We start from the raw sequence: 16,740 nt of genomic DNA, 5'->3' as shown, positions 1-16,740 counted from the left end.
TCCACATCTCTTGTGTTCTTGAAGGACCTGGTTGAAAGCTTATTGTGGGGTCTCCTTACCTAACTGCCTGGTGAAGGCCTTGTGGTGTTCAGGCAGCACTGACCACAGGCACTTCCTCTTTGGGGTCAAGTGGAGCCCACATGGCAGCTCCATGCCTCCTATGTGTTGAGGATCTGGGTCAGATTGCCCTGTGGCTCCTATGATTTCTTCCTTGAACCAGACGACCCATCTCTCTTTCTCTTTTGGCCAGGGACTGCGATGAGAGCTGGGGCTTACTCTCAAAGCTAAGTTAAAAGAAAAACAACAAAAAAACAGGAGTGTCCACTTCATACCTCTCAACTTTGAAGGAATAGTCCTTCTGTTTCTTCTGTCTAGAGGTAGAAAATAGAGTGATAACTGAGGGACTATATCAAAAAGACCCTGCAGGTCCTTCTGCAGCTCATCTTTAGACTTCCACAGTCTGTCTTCCTTTTCTAGCCTGAGGCCTGAGGACAGAGGCTGGGTGCCACCAACAGAACTCAGGAAAGAAACCAAGTTTGGTGTGAAACCTCGCTTTTTGGAGTTCAAATTTTGATCATCTAGCACAGTGCCTTCTTCCCAAACCCAAAACTTCTTCCTCTGTCCTCTCCTTCAGAGTCACATTTCCACAGTTTACCTTCACTTTTCCATCTGCCTCCAGTTTTCCCTGCCAGTTCCCTTGTTCCCTTCCATCCAAACTGCTGCTGTAGACACATTGTCACAGGTGTGTGGAAGCTCTGCTTGAGGATCTGCTCTCCCTGTGCATCCTGAGAACTCATCTTCTAACCCCTCCTGCATCCACAGCTCCACAGCTTTTCCATTGATTGGCCATCCTTGTCCCTCATCCTGTCTTTACCTACTCCCATCCCTGGTCTCCTTAATCCCTCCTTCCATTTAGAGCAGCTGCTCCTCCTGACTATCTCTGGCTGTTCACCTGATGGTTCTGGCATTTGGTCATAATCCCCCACTTCCAGGGTGTCTTCTGAGGAGCCCATCTGGAGAGCTGCTGTGCAGAGTGGGAGGTCACTTGACAAGTGCCCATGAGTTCTCTCAAATACCTTGTTCCTCCATAAAACCCAGACTCTGCTCTGTCCAAATTGTACTTTACCCACCCTGGGATCTATATGCAAGTTGTCTTACCTCATCCTTCCAAATTCATAGGATGAAAGGCCAGCCTCTTGAGGATGTTATTAGAGTACTGGGCCACTGCACAGCACATTTTATTTGTTTTCCAGGGTAGACTTGCTTGATATTCACAGCAAATGTGGAAATAATGATGGGGATGTGTTCTGGGAAGTGGGGAATTGCTTGAAATTGTCATTGTGCCAACATCATAGAGTGATCACACCCAACTGTGACAGCTAGCAGGGCAAGAGTTGATACCATCTCATACAAGCACTATGTCTCTGTGGTCCATCACTGGCCAAAATGTCATATGTGACACATGGCTGTTCATTGCATCTGTTGTGCAGCCAACCCTCTATCCATCTGTGAATGTTTTTGCTCATCCTGAGTAGAAACTCTGGCCCATGAAACCATGTATGCCCACTCCCCTCTCATAAGCCCTGGGAACACATGTCCTCCTTTCTGATGAAAGGACAGCTCTGGGCTCCTTGTGTGCCTAGCAGTCCTGTGGGCTCAGACCATGGTGTCCTCAGTGTCTGCCTTCTTCCTATTAGTGCAGTGTCCTCAGGGCCCCACATTGGTGCAGGATGTCATGGTGCCCTCCTTTCTGAGGGAGGTATTATGGTCACCTGTGTATATGGATTACATATATTTTCATAGCCATTTATTCATAAGGGGACATTCAGGTGGCTTCCACATGGAGATTCTAGGTCTTGGTTTGATCCAGTCCTGGAAAGGTGACTGGGGCTGTCTCTTGTTTGGGTTGTGCCTGAAGTTTATTTGGTACTTTTATCCCTGGCATGTTTTCCCTCAACCCACAGAGACTTTTGTCCTGGATGAGAATTTTTTTCTAGATCTTCATCATCTTGGAAATGTGGGTGGCCCCAATATCTAAATCATAAATTTCTGTGAAGTATAAGTGGGTTGCTGCATTTTCACCAAACTTCAGATTTAAGAAATTTAATTCAAATATTGTGGATAGGCCTGTAATGCTGGTACTCTGGGAAGCTGAGTCAGGAAGATCACAAATTTAGGGCAGTCTGGAAATCTCAGTGACTTACCGAGATCCTGTTACAAAAAGTAAAAAAGGGCTTGGAACCTTACTCAGGGTGTAGGTCCTGGGCTCACTCCACCTTATCCCAATAAAAAAGGAAACAAATGTGGTCAAATAACAGTAACATTGTGGAGACTAAACAAGTGATGCACCCTGACACATTCACACAGATTGGGAGGGTGAGAGGACAGTTCATCTTTATAGTATTTCCTGGAGAGCTGCATGTCCTGACCTCTTTAAGCACAGGGAATGCTCATGTTTATTCACCACCCAGCTCCTCTTTGCATCACCAGAGCCAGGAGCCAAGCAGATGACAGAAGTACATGGGGATGCTCACAATAGAAAAGTGAAGAACAAACGTGCAAGTGAGAATTTTTATTTATAAGAATTTGGGGTTGTTAAACCTTACCTCAAAGGATAAAACATATATCACTACAATAGAGAAAATGAAAAAAGCTTCCCTTAAATGGGCATATGTTTATGGACATGAAATAGTTGAAATACCTAACACAATACTTTTTGGGAACAGCCTGTTTTCAAAACTACGGTAGCTAAAAGTAGTTAAAAGAAACATAGTAATAATTCCATGTTCTGCATGTTCAAAGAAACCAGTCAAGTTTACACATATTCTAAAGAAATCTTGACAATCCTATAGCTCTAATGTTACATTTTAAAAGTAACTCATTCCCATTTGAGCCTATACAGGTCACTAGGAAATAATCTGCAGAAATGAAATAATCTGCAGAAATAAAATAATTTTAAAAATTAAAACAGGTCCTCCAACTATGATTTGTAGTGAGCATGTAAAATTATAAGGTAGCTGAGGATGAGTGGAACCAGAAAGTCCCAGGATCTCATCCACTCTGTCAACTCCTGGCTCCTGGGGCTGTGATGGAGTGAGTCCATTGGGCTCCTTCTGGAAAAGTCTGCACTCATAGAGGTGGGAAATAACCAATGTTATCAGGGTGTACAGATGCTCACTTCCTTAAAATTTCTATTTTGAATGTTAAATAGTGCACAGGCTGGAGAAAACCATTTGGTGGCCCCTGAGAGAGTTCTCCCCACGTGACCCCATGAAGCAGCCACTCCATACTTACCCCAGACCCAAAAAACTGACAACTGCTAAGAATAGAAGAACTGGTGCACAAATAATTCATCACAGCCTATGTACCAGAAACAAAGGTTAGAAACCACCCTGTCTTGCTGATCAGACTGCGGGATTTGAAGCAGTGAATTTCTAGACAGTCCCTTAAAGACTTTCCCTAACCTAAGGAGAATCGGAGTGCAGGGTTCCAAGGGTGAGTGATGAAAACAAATCTTTTACTGCTGGTGGAGGAATTGAATTTAAAGCAGACCTTGAGTGTAGGGGTGCAAAGGCTGTGGGAAACAGGCACCTAGTATTGTTCCAGGAACCACCTGCAAAGCTGAGGAAGCCAACTTCAGGTGGATCTCAGTTTGGACTTCCTGAGCCATTCTGCTGGGTTGTACCAAGAACCAGGCCATCAGGGCACCTCAGCTGAGTAAAAGACTTCTGAAGGCAGGTGGTTGACATCAGAATTCCTCTCCAATTTGCCATTTTAAAATTTATTTATTTTGCCACACAGGGGATTGAACCCATGTTCCATTCATTTTTCACGCTGACCTCCATTTCCAAACATTTTTAATTCATAATTTGAGATAGAGTCTCATGATGGCACTCAATAGTACAGGCTAGACCTGAGCTGGTGATCTTCCTGCTTCAGCACCCCACAGTGCTGGGATGACAGGTATACAACTTTTCCCATTGTGATGAAAGGAGCCCATCCTTAATGGCTTCTCCCTTGATTTGAATTTCCATGTCTCCATGTCTCTGCTTGCCCGGCTCACCTCACCTCCCTCCTCCCCTAATACACCCATCAGACATTCAGCTTCTTCCATGTCTCAGCCTTTCCTACACTGCCAAAATTGATTCCACTTCTTTCTTGGTCCCCCTTCTCATCTCCTCTGTCTGCCAGTATTTGGACTTACTTTCTTCTAACTAATGAGTTGTTCAAGCTACTCTGCTCCACAGCTGCTTGCCTGTTCTCTGATGCTGCCATCCCCCAAGATGATTCTCTACAACCATGCAACATCCCTGCTCCTAGCCCTTTCATCTCCACCCCCATGGATTTGACAGCTTTGGCTCTTCAGATCATCACACTTACTCAGAAATAGCTGCTGAAGGGCTGGGGATTTAGCTCAGTGATTCCACCACCTGTCTTGCAAGCACAAGGTCCTGAGTTCAATACCCAGTACCAAAAAAAAAGAAAGAGAGAAAGAAATAGCTGCTGTATGCTCACTTCCACAGTTGTTCCTAATTTTCTAGATTTCTTTTCTATTATGTAAACCTGGCATAAGATGTGAGAAAGAATGCCCTATGACTGAAATCCCCCAGGGATGCCCTCATGGCTGAGTACTCCATCCTACCCTGGATCATTGCCAGGCAGTGTCCCTCATTTAGATGCTTTTCTTTTACTTAGGATTTACAGTGATTATCCAGGAACCCACAGAGTTTGCTTCCTTCCTTTGCTCTTGCTGGCTTTTCTACTGCAATCTCCATGCATCATTTCCTTCTTTAAATCTGTAGGGTACATTTTTTGTGGTATGCTTGGTGTTTTTGCTTGTTTCCTTTGCATACATGAAAAGAAAATCAGTACTTTCTTTTCACATTTAAGAAATTTGGTCAAATAAAAGCAATTCAGAGTGACAATGTCACACACATCAAGAAGGTGAGCAGACAGTTCCCTTTTATGATCTATCCAGAAGAGTTTCATGGCCTTGTCCTCTTTAAAGCACAAGTTGCTTTACCATCCACCTGATGTTTTGCATGTCAGATATGTGAGTGAAACTGAGTTAAAGAATGACAGCTCAATGTTCACAATCAATAAGGAAGAACAGTATGGTTTTTATTTGCAAGTGTTTGGGGTACTACTACTCATCTATAAGGATAATGCATATACAAACTTGTTACTATATCACTTAAAATGGCTAACAAATCATTGGAAGAACAAGGTCATAGATATTTATTAAATACAGTAAAATTTATATGACTACAAGATTGACAATAAACCAATGAATATTTTACTATATATTGAAGCAATCTATGTCAACAGTATGGTTCTAATAGTCTATTTTAAATAATTTCTTCCAAATCTGACACTCTACAGGTCATCTTGAAATTTATTTATCAAATAAATGAGGTACAAAGTATATATAAAATTAGCAGATGTCTAAACTTCCAATTAAGGGGAAACTTGAATAAGTAGTGTAAAATTTAGAAGGTGACAGAGAAAAACTGGTTCCTAGTTGTCCCTGCATAGGTTCATCAGCGCCAGGGAATATTGTATGGTGATTGCATTTCAGTGCTCCCCTGGGCCCAGAATCTGAAAGTAAGAGAGACACTGTCAGATTTCATGGGGGAAATTTTCTAGATTTATACGCAAACAAGATATATCATATACAAATACAAAAACAAGATATAACATACACAAATACCTAAGGATGAATGTCATGGTATTGTATACCTAAAATGTACCAATAAACTTAATGAATTAGAAAAAGTCCATCCCAACTATAGTTTCAGTTCATTTAAGTCCAGCTTGATCTCTAATCCTTCCTTCTTAACCCTTGTCCTAAATGATCATTCCTAGTTGTGGTCCTCAGACTTTTTGACACACATTCCAAAAATCACTTGAGATATCTAAGGTTAGGCCCACATTCCTGCTGTATAGTGAGAACTTGAGCTGATTCTTCTCGGAGATTAGAGCACGCTTGGAGAATGTGCCACATTTCCACTTACCTCTCACCTTAGTGCTTTCCACACAGTTAGCATCTGGACTTCCATCTTTGATGGGAACATCACTAATATGTCCACATGGTAACCATCAGCCCACATGCCTAATGCCTAATCCCAAGAACCAGTGCCTCACCAAAATTCTTACTCCTAAATTTGGCTGGTTGCACATGATTTAAAATAAGTCCTTATGTCTCTGCCCAAACCCTTACTGTACCATCTCTATCTTAATAAGTAACCCCCAAACTAATACATACCTTTCATCATTCTGACAAATATCCATGACCTTACATTTGAAAAGAAAATGTGTAATTATTGGAGAGGAGAAATTCATCCACAAGTGGAAAGACAAGATAGGAAAAACTCTCAGGTACACTCAACCATGGGCAATGTGTCTGCAAGCAACTTGGGGTGTACATGTGGTCTTGGATAATTTTCTCCCCTTTCTAAAAATGGAAACCATTTCATCTGATAGCTTTTGATGTAATATTCAGATTGTGAGAAAACAGTTCCTTTCTGTGTGATCCCTAAAGGATGACATACCCTATATAGAAGACCAAAGGTAAAAGTACAACTTCTGCAGGGCAATGAAAAGTTATGGCTAGTAGATATTCACTTGCAGTGAAAACCAATTTTTCATCCACAATGAGATTTCAACACATTTTCCCTGATTGAATGGATTTCTACCAAATCACTGATCAGGGACAGTCTGGTTTTGTGAGGTCTGACTGAACAGTGTCCCTGCACCTGGCACATCCCTCTGAGGTCACTTCTGTGTACCTGTCACCTTGGTGGCTGTGGAGGAGAGAAAGGGAGGCTAAACCTGTGCCTGAGGCTGAGCTGTTCCTGATGTGCAGACAGTGGATAGGGTGGGAGGATCATGAGAGGAGGGCAGTGCCTGGGTTCTCTGCATTTTCAAGATAGAAGGCAGTGGTGCTGTCTCAACCCTGGGGACACACACATACCTTTTTGACGCCAAAGTCCTCGGGGCTCCAGTGTTCCCAGAATGAGTTTACGATCTCTTCTCCACCCAGAACCCAGGATCATAAGCTTGGATCTGGAAAGCAGAGAAGCCCCCGAGGGCATGAACACCTCCAGTAACAGCACCCTGTTGTTCAGCCTGCTTTTCTTTCTGATCACCAATCCCTACCCCTCCTCTGTTTGCATCTGGCTCCAATCCAGACCCCCCCTTCCCAGCCAGTCCCAAGGCCCCACCCACCTCTTCACATTCCTCTGGAGTCACCCTCAGGTTCCAGCCCATGCAACAGATGAATTCATAGCGCAGCTTTTGGAATTTGGGAATCTGGGCCAAGTTCCTCCCATACAGAAAGAAGAACATGTCATATTTCTGTAGTTGACTATCTTCCTCCATCTCATTGGCCAGGAAGCTGGGAAAGACAACAGGTTGCTCATCAGGGTCACAATCAGGAACGAGTTGTGCCCCAGGTTGGCTCTGAAAGAGGTTTGGCAGGTCCCTTTCAGCTCAGGATCCCATCAGCCCTATACAGTGCTCCTGAGGACCAGGTATCTTTGGAGAGGCCAAAGCTGCATAGGGCCATACTGAAGGTGCCTCCAACCTGGCAGATGAAGAAGGAATCCCTGTACAGAGCCTGAGTTGGACTCCTACCCATCACCCTGTGCCTACACATGTCTCCTGGCCAGTGAGAAGCACTTAGTTGAGGGTGAACTTGATATTGTTCTGTGTCCATCCCTCTCCTCCTGAATGGCTAATACAGGGCTCAGTACAGAGGAGGTATGAATTCCACCTAGGTTTCCTACCCATCCATTCCCATTGCTTTACAATCCCTGGCAGGGGATGAACCACAGAAGGCTTTGTTGAACAAATGAATGAAGGCATGAATGGCATCTTTATCTGTAGGTAGAAGCCATACAGAGTACCTTGTGGACTTAATGCTGTAAAAGAGAAATACCTGCAGATTGCCAAGGATTGAGGGCACTGTGTTAAGAATGGATGGATCCTTTCACAAGAACCAGGCCTCAGCAATTGTCCTCCCCAAAGAAATTTAAGTAAAGAGAGGAGGAGGTGAGGAATTAAGATTTCAAAATATCTTGGACCAAACTACTGTTGGAATCCTGAAGGTGGGAGATCAGGGAAGAATGTAGTCAGTTTGGGAGTTTTGTTTTGCTTGCAGTACTAGGACTGAACTCAAGAGAGTTCATGCTGATCTACATCCCCAATCAGTTGTATTTCTCCTTTGGAAACAGTGTCTTGCTATCTTACCAGTTTGCTGAGGATTGCCTCAACCTTGCCACTCTCCTAACTCAGTCTCCCAGTGAACACTGATTACAGGAGGGCACAAAAAAGTCCAGGTTTGTTTATTTTGAAAGAGGGTTTCATTGAGTTGCCTTTGACCTTGAACAGTTGGTCTTGAATCAATGGATTTGAACAATCTTTCCCCTTTATCTTCCAGAATCTCTGAGAATACAAGTGTGCATCACTATGGCCATCTGAGTTTGGATGTTTTAACCAACTTGAAGATCCAGAGTTTTATTGAGGTTCAGTGTGTAAAGATGTGGACAAAATACAAGATAAGGAGAGAGAATTGTGTTTGGAAATAACAACGAAGGGAAAGAAAGAAATACGAAGATGATAAGCTGGTTTGGTGACAGAGACATTTTAGAGTGGGTGAATTCAAGGGGAGACCTGAATTAGCAGTTCAGTAAGCATGAGGCAAGTGAGCTGTTGGCCCATCTTTTGGAAAGATGATCAGACACCAGAGATAGAGCTTGTTCCTCCATGGCTTGTGGAATGGCTTGTCAGTAAGACCAGCAGGGAACATGTTGCACTCAGTCTCTGGCCTAAAACAGAGGGCATACTTGGGACATCAGTCTTAGAAATCCAGAGGAAAGGAACAGAAAAAGACCTTTGGTATTGCTGAGGAAGGAGACACTCAGAAGGGTCTGACATGGCTGCCCCTTTGGTCTGTGGGCTGAGGGCCACAGGTAGATTCTTCTGGCCTATGTTCTCTGAGGGTCTGTTTCCCCCAGTTCCATTCCTTTACTGACAGGATGGTAGATTGAAATTTTTACTAAGAGAACTATTGTAACACTCTAGTGTGAGGTTCATTTTGCACACAGTCAGCAGTACAAAAAGAGACTGGAAAACTACAGGATAGGATAGAGTCCTTCCACCCCATCCAGGGAGGGAACTATCAAGGACTCTCAGGGCAGGTACAGTACTCACAGAGCCAGGAAAAAGTGGATCCTCTTGTACTCCCAAGGAAAGAGGCCAGCCCGGCTAAAGTAGGTGATGACCATGGCCAGGAGGTACTGGTGGGGAGAGAGGAGGACAGTCAAGGGTGGACAACCTGGAGGCGGGGGCATGAGGGGACAGGGATTTGGAGGGGCAGCAGGGCTTCATTCAGAGAAGAGAAGCCAGGGTCAGGTGGCCTGGTTATTGGGGCAAAGTCAGGTTGTTGGAGGGTTTTTTTTGCAACTGAGAGCATCCAAGAGAATGGAGGCCATGGTGCCCAGGAATGCACTTCCACAGGTGTCTTTCAGACAGGGCATAGAGGTCATTTGGATGTGAGTGGGGTCCCTTCAGTTAGAGTAAATAGGTTCCCCAGAGCTAAGGGAGGGAACAGCAGCTTCAGGCAGCACTAGCCAGAGAACTCATACTGAGGGAAGACCCTGTCCTGGGCTCAGATCCCAGAAGACCCAGGTAGAGGATGGTGTACTCACCCAGTCCAAAAAGACCAGCCAGGCCCAGAAGGGAGACAGTGTTTAGACCTAAAGGGACCTTGAGGGTGGGCAGGTGAGGAATGAGCTCTAAGGAGGGGCTGAGAGAGGACTGCAGGGTTGGAATTCTGTCCTCTCCATGCTTTGGCACAGTGACAGCTCTTCTTAGGGTGTAAGGACCTCACCTTATCAGAAGCTCTGAGGTTCATGTCCCAAGCCAGGAATCTTTTGACAATGGGATCCTCTGGGAAGAGAGGGTAACATTAGGTTGGGACCTGCAAAGTTATTACTTTGAGCAAAAGAATGTGGAGTAAAACCACATTTGCCTGGGAGATGGTGCTGGATTTTATCAGGATAATGGGAAGGGGAGAAAGAAGTCTTGCCTCATTCCTGAAATGCCTTCAAGAGCAACTGTGAGTCCTGGGTAGCAGCAATATTAGCCAGGTTAGAACAATAGAGCAGGGTGGGTTGGCCTCTTCCAGCACAAAAAGGCATCACTTCAGAGGTCAGAAGTCACGTAGCTCCTTTTCTTTGTAATGGTCATATCCAGGTGTGGCCATGACCAAGTTGACCCTTAGGTGCTGCAACTATTTCCATTCAGGAAAGTCAGCAATTCCCCTGTGTCAGAGGGCCATGTCAGATCCAAGCTTTATGCTCCCACGTGAGGACCTATTTTGAGGTGTGTGTCATAACTGTCTTCTATGTGAGTGGAGAGGGATGGCACTGGAGTCCCTTAGGAATGGAGAAGAGAGCTTATGTTCACAGAGTCCTCCCTTCCATGGGAGAGGGATGTGCCTGGTTGTCTCCTGTGTTCCTAAATAACCAGTTTGGAGGTGCTGTGTAAGGTCCCCTTACCCAGCAGCCTGGTGAAGGCTGCTTGGTGCTCAGGCAACACTGATGACAGGTGTTTCATCTTCCTTTTCTTCTTGAGGCCACAAGGCTTCTCTGTGACACCCATGTGTGTAGAGGGTACAGGGCTTAATTCTTGTGATGGCTCCTGTGGCTCCTCAATGAGCAGGGACAGATATTCTCTCCACCTTTTTCAAGGTGGCAGCCTGATGTTTTCCCTGGAGGATGAGGTAAATCAGGGGCCTAAGTTAAAGCAGCAGGAGCCTCCCCTCTCTTCATCCTCCTTATACACTGACCACCCCCTCTACAATTTGTGGCCAGAGGACTGAGGTGGGAGGCTGGGCTCCCCCTCTAGAGCAGAATGAGAACCCCCTTGATATTACTTCTCCTGCTTAGCCTCTGCTTCCAACTCTGAACAAGAGGAGCCTCTCTGCTTCTTCTGGGCAGGCCTCTGAAGCATGAAGTAGGGTGGAACTCCAGCGACTCCATCACGCACATCCAGCCAGTCCTCCTGCATCTCCTCCTCCTCCTCAGACACTGGGGACCAGTCTCTCTTCCTCTTTTGAACACAAGCCACAGGTGGAAGACTGGATACTTCCCACAGGACTGAGGAAAGAAACCCAGGTCCAATGGGCCACTTCTGCTTTTGAAATTCGGCCTTTAACTGTCTCAGCCCAACTCCATCCTTCCATAAAACCCCCAAATTTCTTCCTCTGCTTTCTCCTTAAAGCCATTGTTCTATCCTTAATGTTTGCTGATCTCCATCTTAACCTAATTCTCCTTCACACTGTCCCAGCACATGATGCCTACAAACTCTTGTTCTTATACACCCTTTCACTCCTGGAAGCAGCAACCTCTGTTTCAGGCACTGTTTCACATACACAATGTTGCAACTCATGTCCAGCTTGCTAGGTTTTCTATCCATTACCCATCCTTGTCCCACCTCCTGGCTTTTCTTTCTCCGATTTTTGCCTTCTTGAATCACTACTTCCTTCATTTGTAGACCTTCCTCTTTACTGGTGACCTTCCTCTTTACTGGTTACCTTCACAGACCTCTTTTATCTCCAGCCCCCTTACCTGATTGTCCTGGGATCTCATCATGCACTATCACTGCTTTCAGGGAATATAGTAGAGAGATAGGCTGTGGACTCTGGTCCCCTGACTGGGAAGATGGTTCCTCAGTGGCCATGCCTTCTCTCAAATGCCTTGGTTTCCTCACCAAAACACAGACTCTGGTCTGTCCACTCTCAGTTAATGTAATTCTATCAAACCCAAGCCACTGTCTTTTTTTACAGTCAGATCATGAGTCTCCAGTGGAGAACAGTTCTTCAAAGCAGCTGTTGCTCACTGGGCTTCCAACTGCCGCTTGGATTTGAACCGTCCAATTAGGGAGGTTGGAATCCTATGAGGTCATCATGAACTCAGACCTGGCAACCAGTTTGAAGGAAAACATACCTAACTGCCAGACTGGATATGGGTCTATGGCATCTCCTGCCAGGTACCCAAACTTTGTCCATCATTCTAAATTCTCCTTGTGTCCTCTATGTTCCTCTCTTTTCTCAACACATGGCATTTTATGTTCACTGTCCTCTCCAACCATGCATTATCTTGCTAACCTCTGTGCTTTTCTTAAGAGTATAGACTGGTGAGAGAGGCAGTATAGTGCTCAGGATATTTAGGGAGATCAAAAATGACACAACCTCATCAGGAGGGCATAGTCATGGACAAAAGATCTCAGGGGCATTGACTTTTTGACTTAAACTTTTCAGTTTGGCCAAGCTCATCTCCCCAGTTTTCAGTGGTCCTTTCTGTGTTTGGGAATATGTACTGGGGACACACATTTTGCCTCTCTTGACAGACAGAGTGGTTGTAAGGAAAAATAAAACCCTAAATGTGGTCCATTTTCTAGAGGAAAGAGTTATACACTGAGTTGAAAATTACTGACAGTTTTTAAACTGCCTCACAATGTTCATGCATTTGCCAGATCTCTGGGCAGATGGTACCTTGAGGGAAAGATCCAAATAGTAATGTCAAAAACATGGTCTTTTCTATTAAAAATATAAGCCAGAGAGGACTTCCATTTTAAACTCTAGTTCAATGTAGATAACCCAACCTTTTTTCTGTTGAGCGCACTGAGTTATAGAAAATTTTTGTTCAATTTAAATATTTGGAACATAGCTGCTGACCAAAGATACCTTATCAATAGCCAAGAACTTTCTGGTCCCTACACCCTCTCCCCTCCCACTCATCCTGTGCAACTCTTCAGGTCCTTCCCTCGTGCTGCCTAAACTAGCCAGTTGGGATAGACTGTAAACCTTGAACCCAACCAGTGGGGAAAAGGTCAGTTACTTCTCCTAAGTTAGGAATAAAGAGGGCAACACTCCTTTTTTCCTGCACTGCAGCTGCCTCATGCTTGTACCCTTCTATAGAAGTTAACTTTAAACTGCTTTGTTGATCTTTCCTGTGTTGCTGTTTCTGAATGCATTCTTTCAAACACTGTCAATTTGAGTCTGAGGGCTTATTTCCAACAATTTTGTGCCCAATGTGGGGCCCCACCACATTAGGGCATGAGGACTCACTCCCAGATGAGATTCATCCAAAACCCTAGCTGCATAATCATACCACAGTGATATATGTGCACCCATGTTCATAGCAGCACAATTCATGATAGCTAAAACTTGGAAACAACCCAATTGCCCATCAGCTCAAGACTGGAAAAGAAAATGTGTTTTTTTTTTAATAAATGGAGTATTACTCAGCCACAAAGAATGAGAAACTAGAGACATTTATAGCTCAATGGATGCACATTGAGGCCATACTCTTAAGTGAAATAAATAGGACACGTAAAATACTGAATAGTTTCTCTAGTGTGAGAAACGAAGTGTAAGTAAGGACTAAAAGGTATAATATAGGGTGTGAAATAGGAAGAAAAGGTGCAAAGGGGAAGGGAAAGTGGGAAGGGGAGGGGAAAGAAAAGAAGGGAATGGAATTAATATGAGAAAAAGAAAAAATGGAAACAAAGTCTTTGTAGATAGGGATGGGTGGAGGGGTTGAAGGGAGGGCAGGGGAATGGGGGAAAAATAAGAACCAAGATGGATTATGTAAAGGTGCAAATTTCCAATGATGAATGGCACTGTATTGTATACCTTAAATGTACCAATAAAATTAAGAAAAGAAAAGCATTGTAGAGCAGGCTATAATGTAGACAAACCTTGAAGAAAAGGCTGACTGGATGGCCAAGCTGTAGCTGCTGCTGTGTTCCCTGTCCTAGATTTTGGAGCTAACTCTGTGCCTGCAAAGCACAGGAGACAGTTGATTTGGGCATTCAAGCTTTAACTGCTATTATGTTCCCAGAATCCATCTTTGCACCCCCTGGGCAAAATAATGACTGGATAATCACTTTTCCATTTTCATAGGCAGATTGTGTTTGATCCATGTGGTGAGTGTACCTGAGAATGAATACTCAATTGGGATGTGTAGCATTATTGGAGCTGTGACCTTCAGTGGGCACCTTACTGAAGCCAGGGTCACTCAATAGGAGGCTCGGCCATAATCCCACTCAAAATCAGCCCAAGTTATTGTTTTCTTTATTTTTAAATTTTATTGTATTTTCTATCTAATGTGTCTGTTAGGAGGAGGCTCATACCCTCTTCATTCCTCCAGATTGCTTTCCTATTATGTTGTGACTGAAAAATTCTAGAGGTACTTGAGAGAGGACTTAATGCAGTGAAGATCAAAAGTGTTCTGACAATAGGGCTATACAACCCTTCTGAGAAAAAGATGTCCTAAAATCAATGGCCTTTGTTTCTAGGATACAAGCCTGACTAAACAGACTTTAACTATTTCCATGCTATGAAGTGGGATGAAATATCTCCTTCTCCATCTTAACCTTCCTAATGTCAGCTTCATTTGACAAAGCTCTTGTCAGAAAAAAAATCTGTACAAGAAACAAGAGCAGCATGTCAAGTCTTGCCAATACAGTGTTTCTAATGTAAGTTGCCCGATGATATCCTTTTAAGAGAGAAGTTGACAGCCATTAGAGGAACAACAGCATAACACAAAGGAAAAAATGGAATATGTGAAGCATGTAATGCTGGTGGCTTGCTGGGAGTTGGAGTAGGACATAGCATTGGCATGTTTGGAGAGAAAAACACTGAAAAATTAACACTTGTTTATGTATACCTTGCCTTGTTCCAGAGTGAGTTCCACAGCAAGCTGATTTCCTGCACAAGTGTAGGGGGTAGCTCTATCCTTAAGCCAGTTGCTGCAGACTTCATGCTGCAGCCTGCATGCTACATGCTGTCATTAGAACCAGGCATAGAAAACCAGGAATCTGGACACCACACTTCTGTTCCCACTGGCAGATGATCTATGGAAGTGCCAGCAGTAGGCTTGGAAAGATTTTAGATTTTTTACATCACCTACACATATGAGACTAGAACCAAATAAAGAGATAGAGAAGAGTCTAGTCCCAAGGAAAACAAAAGCAGCTTCCTGGTCTCTAAGTGGAGGCTCTTCCCTCTGTTAGTCACATACAGTGTTCCAATGCTAGACACTATGTTCTCACCCCAACTATCCACTAATCACAATGGATATTTGGGGCCAGAACTGAACTATCCCATGTGCATTACTTGCCCTGGCATTGGGGCAAACTGACCTGCTTCCTTTATATTTTCACACCATCAACTCAAATAAATGAGTGTTCTTGTGTCAGCTGACTCCTTGGCAGTAGGAAACCCACATACGGTGAGAAGACAGAAAGTGGAAGAAGAGTTTAGAAGGAGTGTGAAGAGACAGGTGGAAGAAGCATTGCACAGTTTGTTAAAATGTGAGTACAGGCACCACTGCGTTCCCCATTCTCTGAAAACTCCAGATGATAATGTTCTAAAGGTAAGAATGAGAGAAGGCAAACTGTTTCACATTATATTAGGAATGACATTATTGCGATGCCTAAGGTTTTTTTCACAGACTATTTTGAGAATTAGATAATTATAGACTCTCCTCTGGTGGGGTATTTTTGTGTATATATGTTATAAATATATATATATATGTATATGGGTGTGTGTGTATATCATACACACACACACACACACACACACACACACACACACACACATATATATATATATATATATATATATGAATGACTGACTCACAATATCCTATTGTATAAGAACTACTTATGGCCCCCAAGATGGAAACTAATATTACAGCACAGACATAAAATATAACAACCCTCATCATTTGCATGTTATAAAATTTTTTACATCTAACTTAGTTTCATTCTTACACATTAGGTGTTGCTGTATTGTTTCTGTCCTATTCGGTTAAGGAAATTTCATTACAAAATTTCTTGTATCATCATGCTTTCAAAGGGTATGGAATTTTAACATTATCATTCCTGGTTTAAGCTAAACCTTCTCTAATCTTTCTGCCAACAATGTGGCACAGAGTGCTAGTTGCCTTCCAATATCCAGTTATCTCTTCTGAATTTGTCATCTAAAATGATAGGGTCATGTTTTCTAAGCTTCATTTGCAATAAATGGTCACATCACTAAGTTTTGCGGCAGTGCTGTGTGAGTGCCATGCTGTATGAATGTTCTAAAAGATCTCCCTGCTTCATTCTGCTGTCTGGAATGAAGATACAATAACTGGAGATCAGTAGCCAACTTCAACTGTGAGGGTGGCAGTGATACACGGTGAGAGTGTACATTGACTCCCTGGTAGAAGGTAAGATTCCATGAAGAGGACTGGAAACCATCAAGGCAACACCACTTAAACAATGTGTGACATGTGCCAAGGGCTCAGCACATTATTCAATGAATTGATGAGTGAGTGAGTTTATTCTAGAACCTTTTAAGCGAGGTCTCCACTTCTTGCATGTAGTCCAATGCTTTAAATTCCAATCACATGGTTTCTATGTGGTTCCATTTGCTTTCCCAGACGTGTCACTCTCACAGAAGGATAAGGATTTTTCACTTAAGAGTTTTCTAATGTTTCTTGCATATGAAATGGTTTCAAATCTTTGTTTCTGTTGTTAAATGCAGGTATTGTTAAATGCAGGCCTCCTCTACTGCGGTGTGTAACAACATTCCTAGAACTTAGGAGGACATCATCATCATGGAAGGCAATCACTAGGTGCTGAAGGTTTAGGATGATGTTGTTTACTGTATAGTCTTCCATT

General features: G+C 43.5%; 1 protein-coding gene across 1 annotated transcript; it reads right to left on the bottom strand.

Annotated features, from left to right (window-relative positions):
* Positions 1–4,736: 4,736 nt before the first annotated feature.
* On the bottom strand, positions 4,737–10,665 carry LOC147824502 (speedy protein E4-like). The gene is made up of 6 exons (XM_087189215.1): positions 10,563–10,665; positions 9,893–9,951; positions 9,214–9,299; positions 7,228–7,396; positions 6,974–7,065; positions 4,737–5,598 (listed from the first exon to the last, which is right to left on the bottom strand). Exons 1-5 carry the CDS (start codon positions 10,663–10,665, stop codon positions 7,021–7,023), a joined length of 462 nt encoding a protein of 153 aa, XP_087045341.1. The 3' UTR covers positions 4,737–5,598; positions 6,974–7,020.
* Between the last annotated feature and the right edge of the window lie 6,075 nt (positions 10,666–16,740).

The sequence above is a fragment of the Heterocephalus glaber genome, unplaced genomic scaffold (assembly GCF_053883595.1).
Source record: "Heterocephalus glaber isolate CG9 unplaced genomic scaffold, H.glaber_assembly_v1.0 deba00001538, whole genome shotgun sequence".
Lineage (NCBI taxonomy): Eukaryota > Metazoa > Chordata > Mammalia > Rodentia > Bathyergidae > Heterocephalus > Heterocephalus glaber.
The sequence above is the reverse complement of the archived record's forward strand: the minus strand, read 5'-3'. Positions and strand labels throughout refer to the sequence as shown.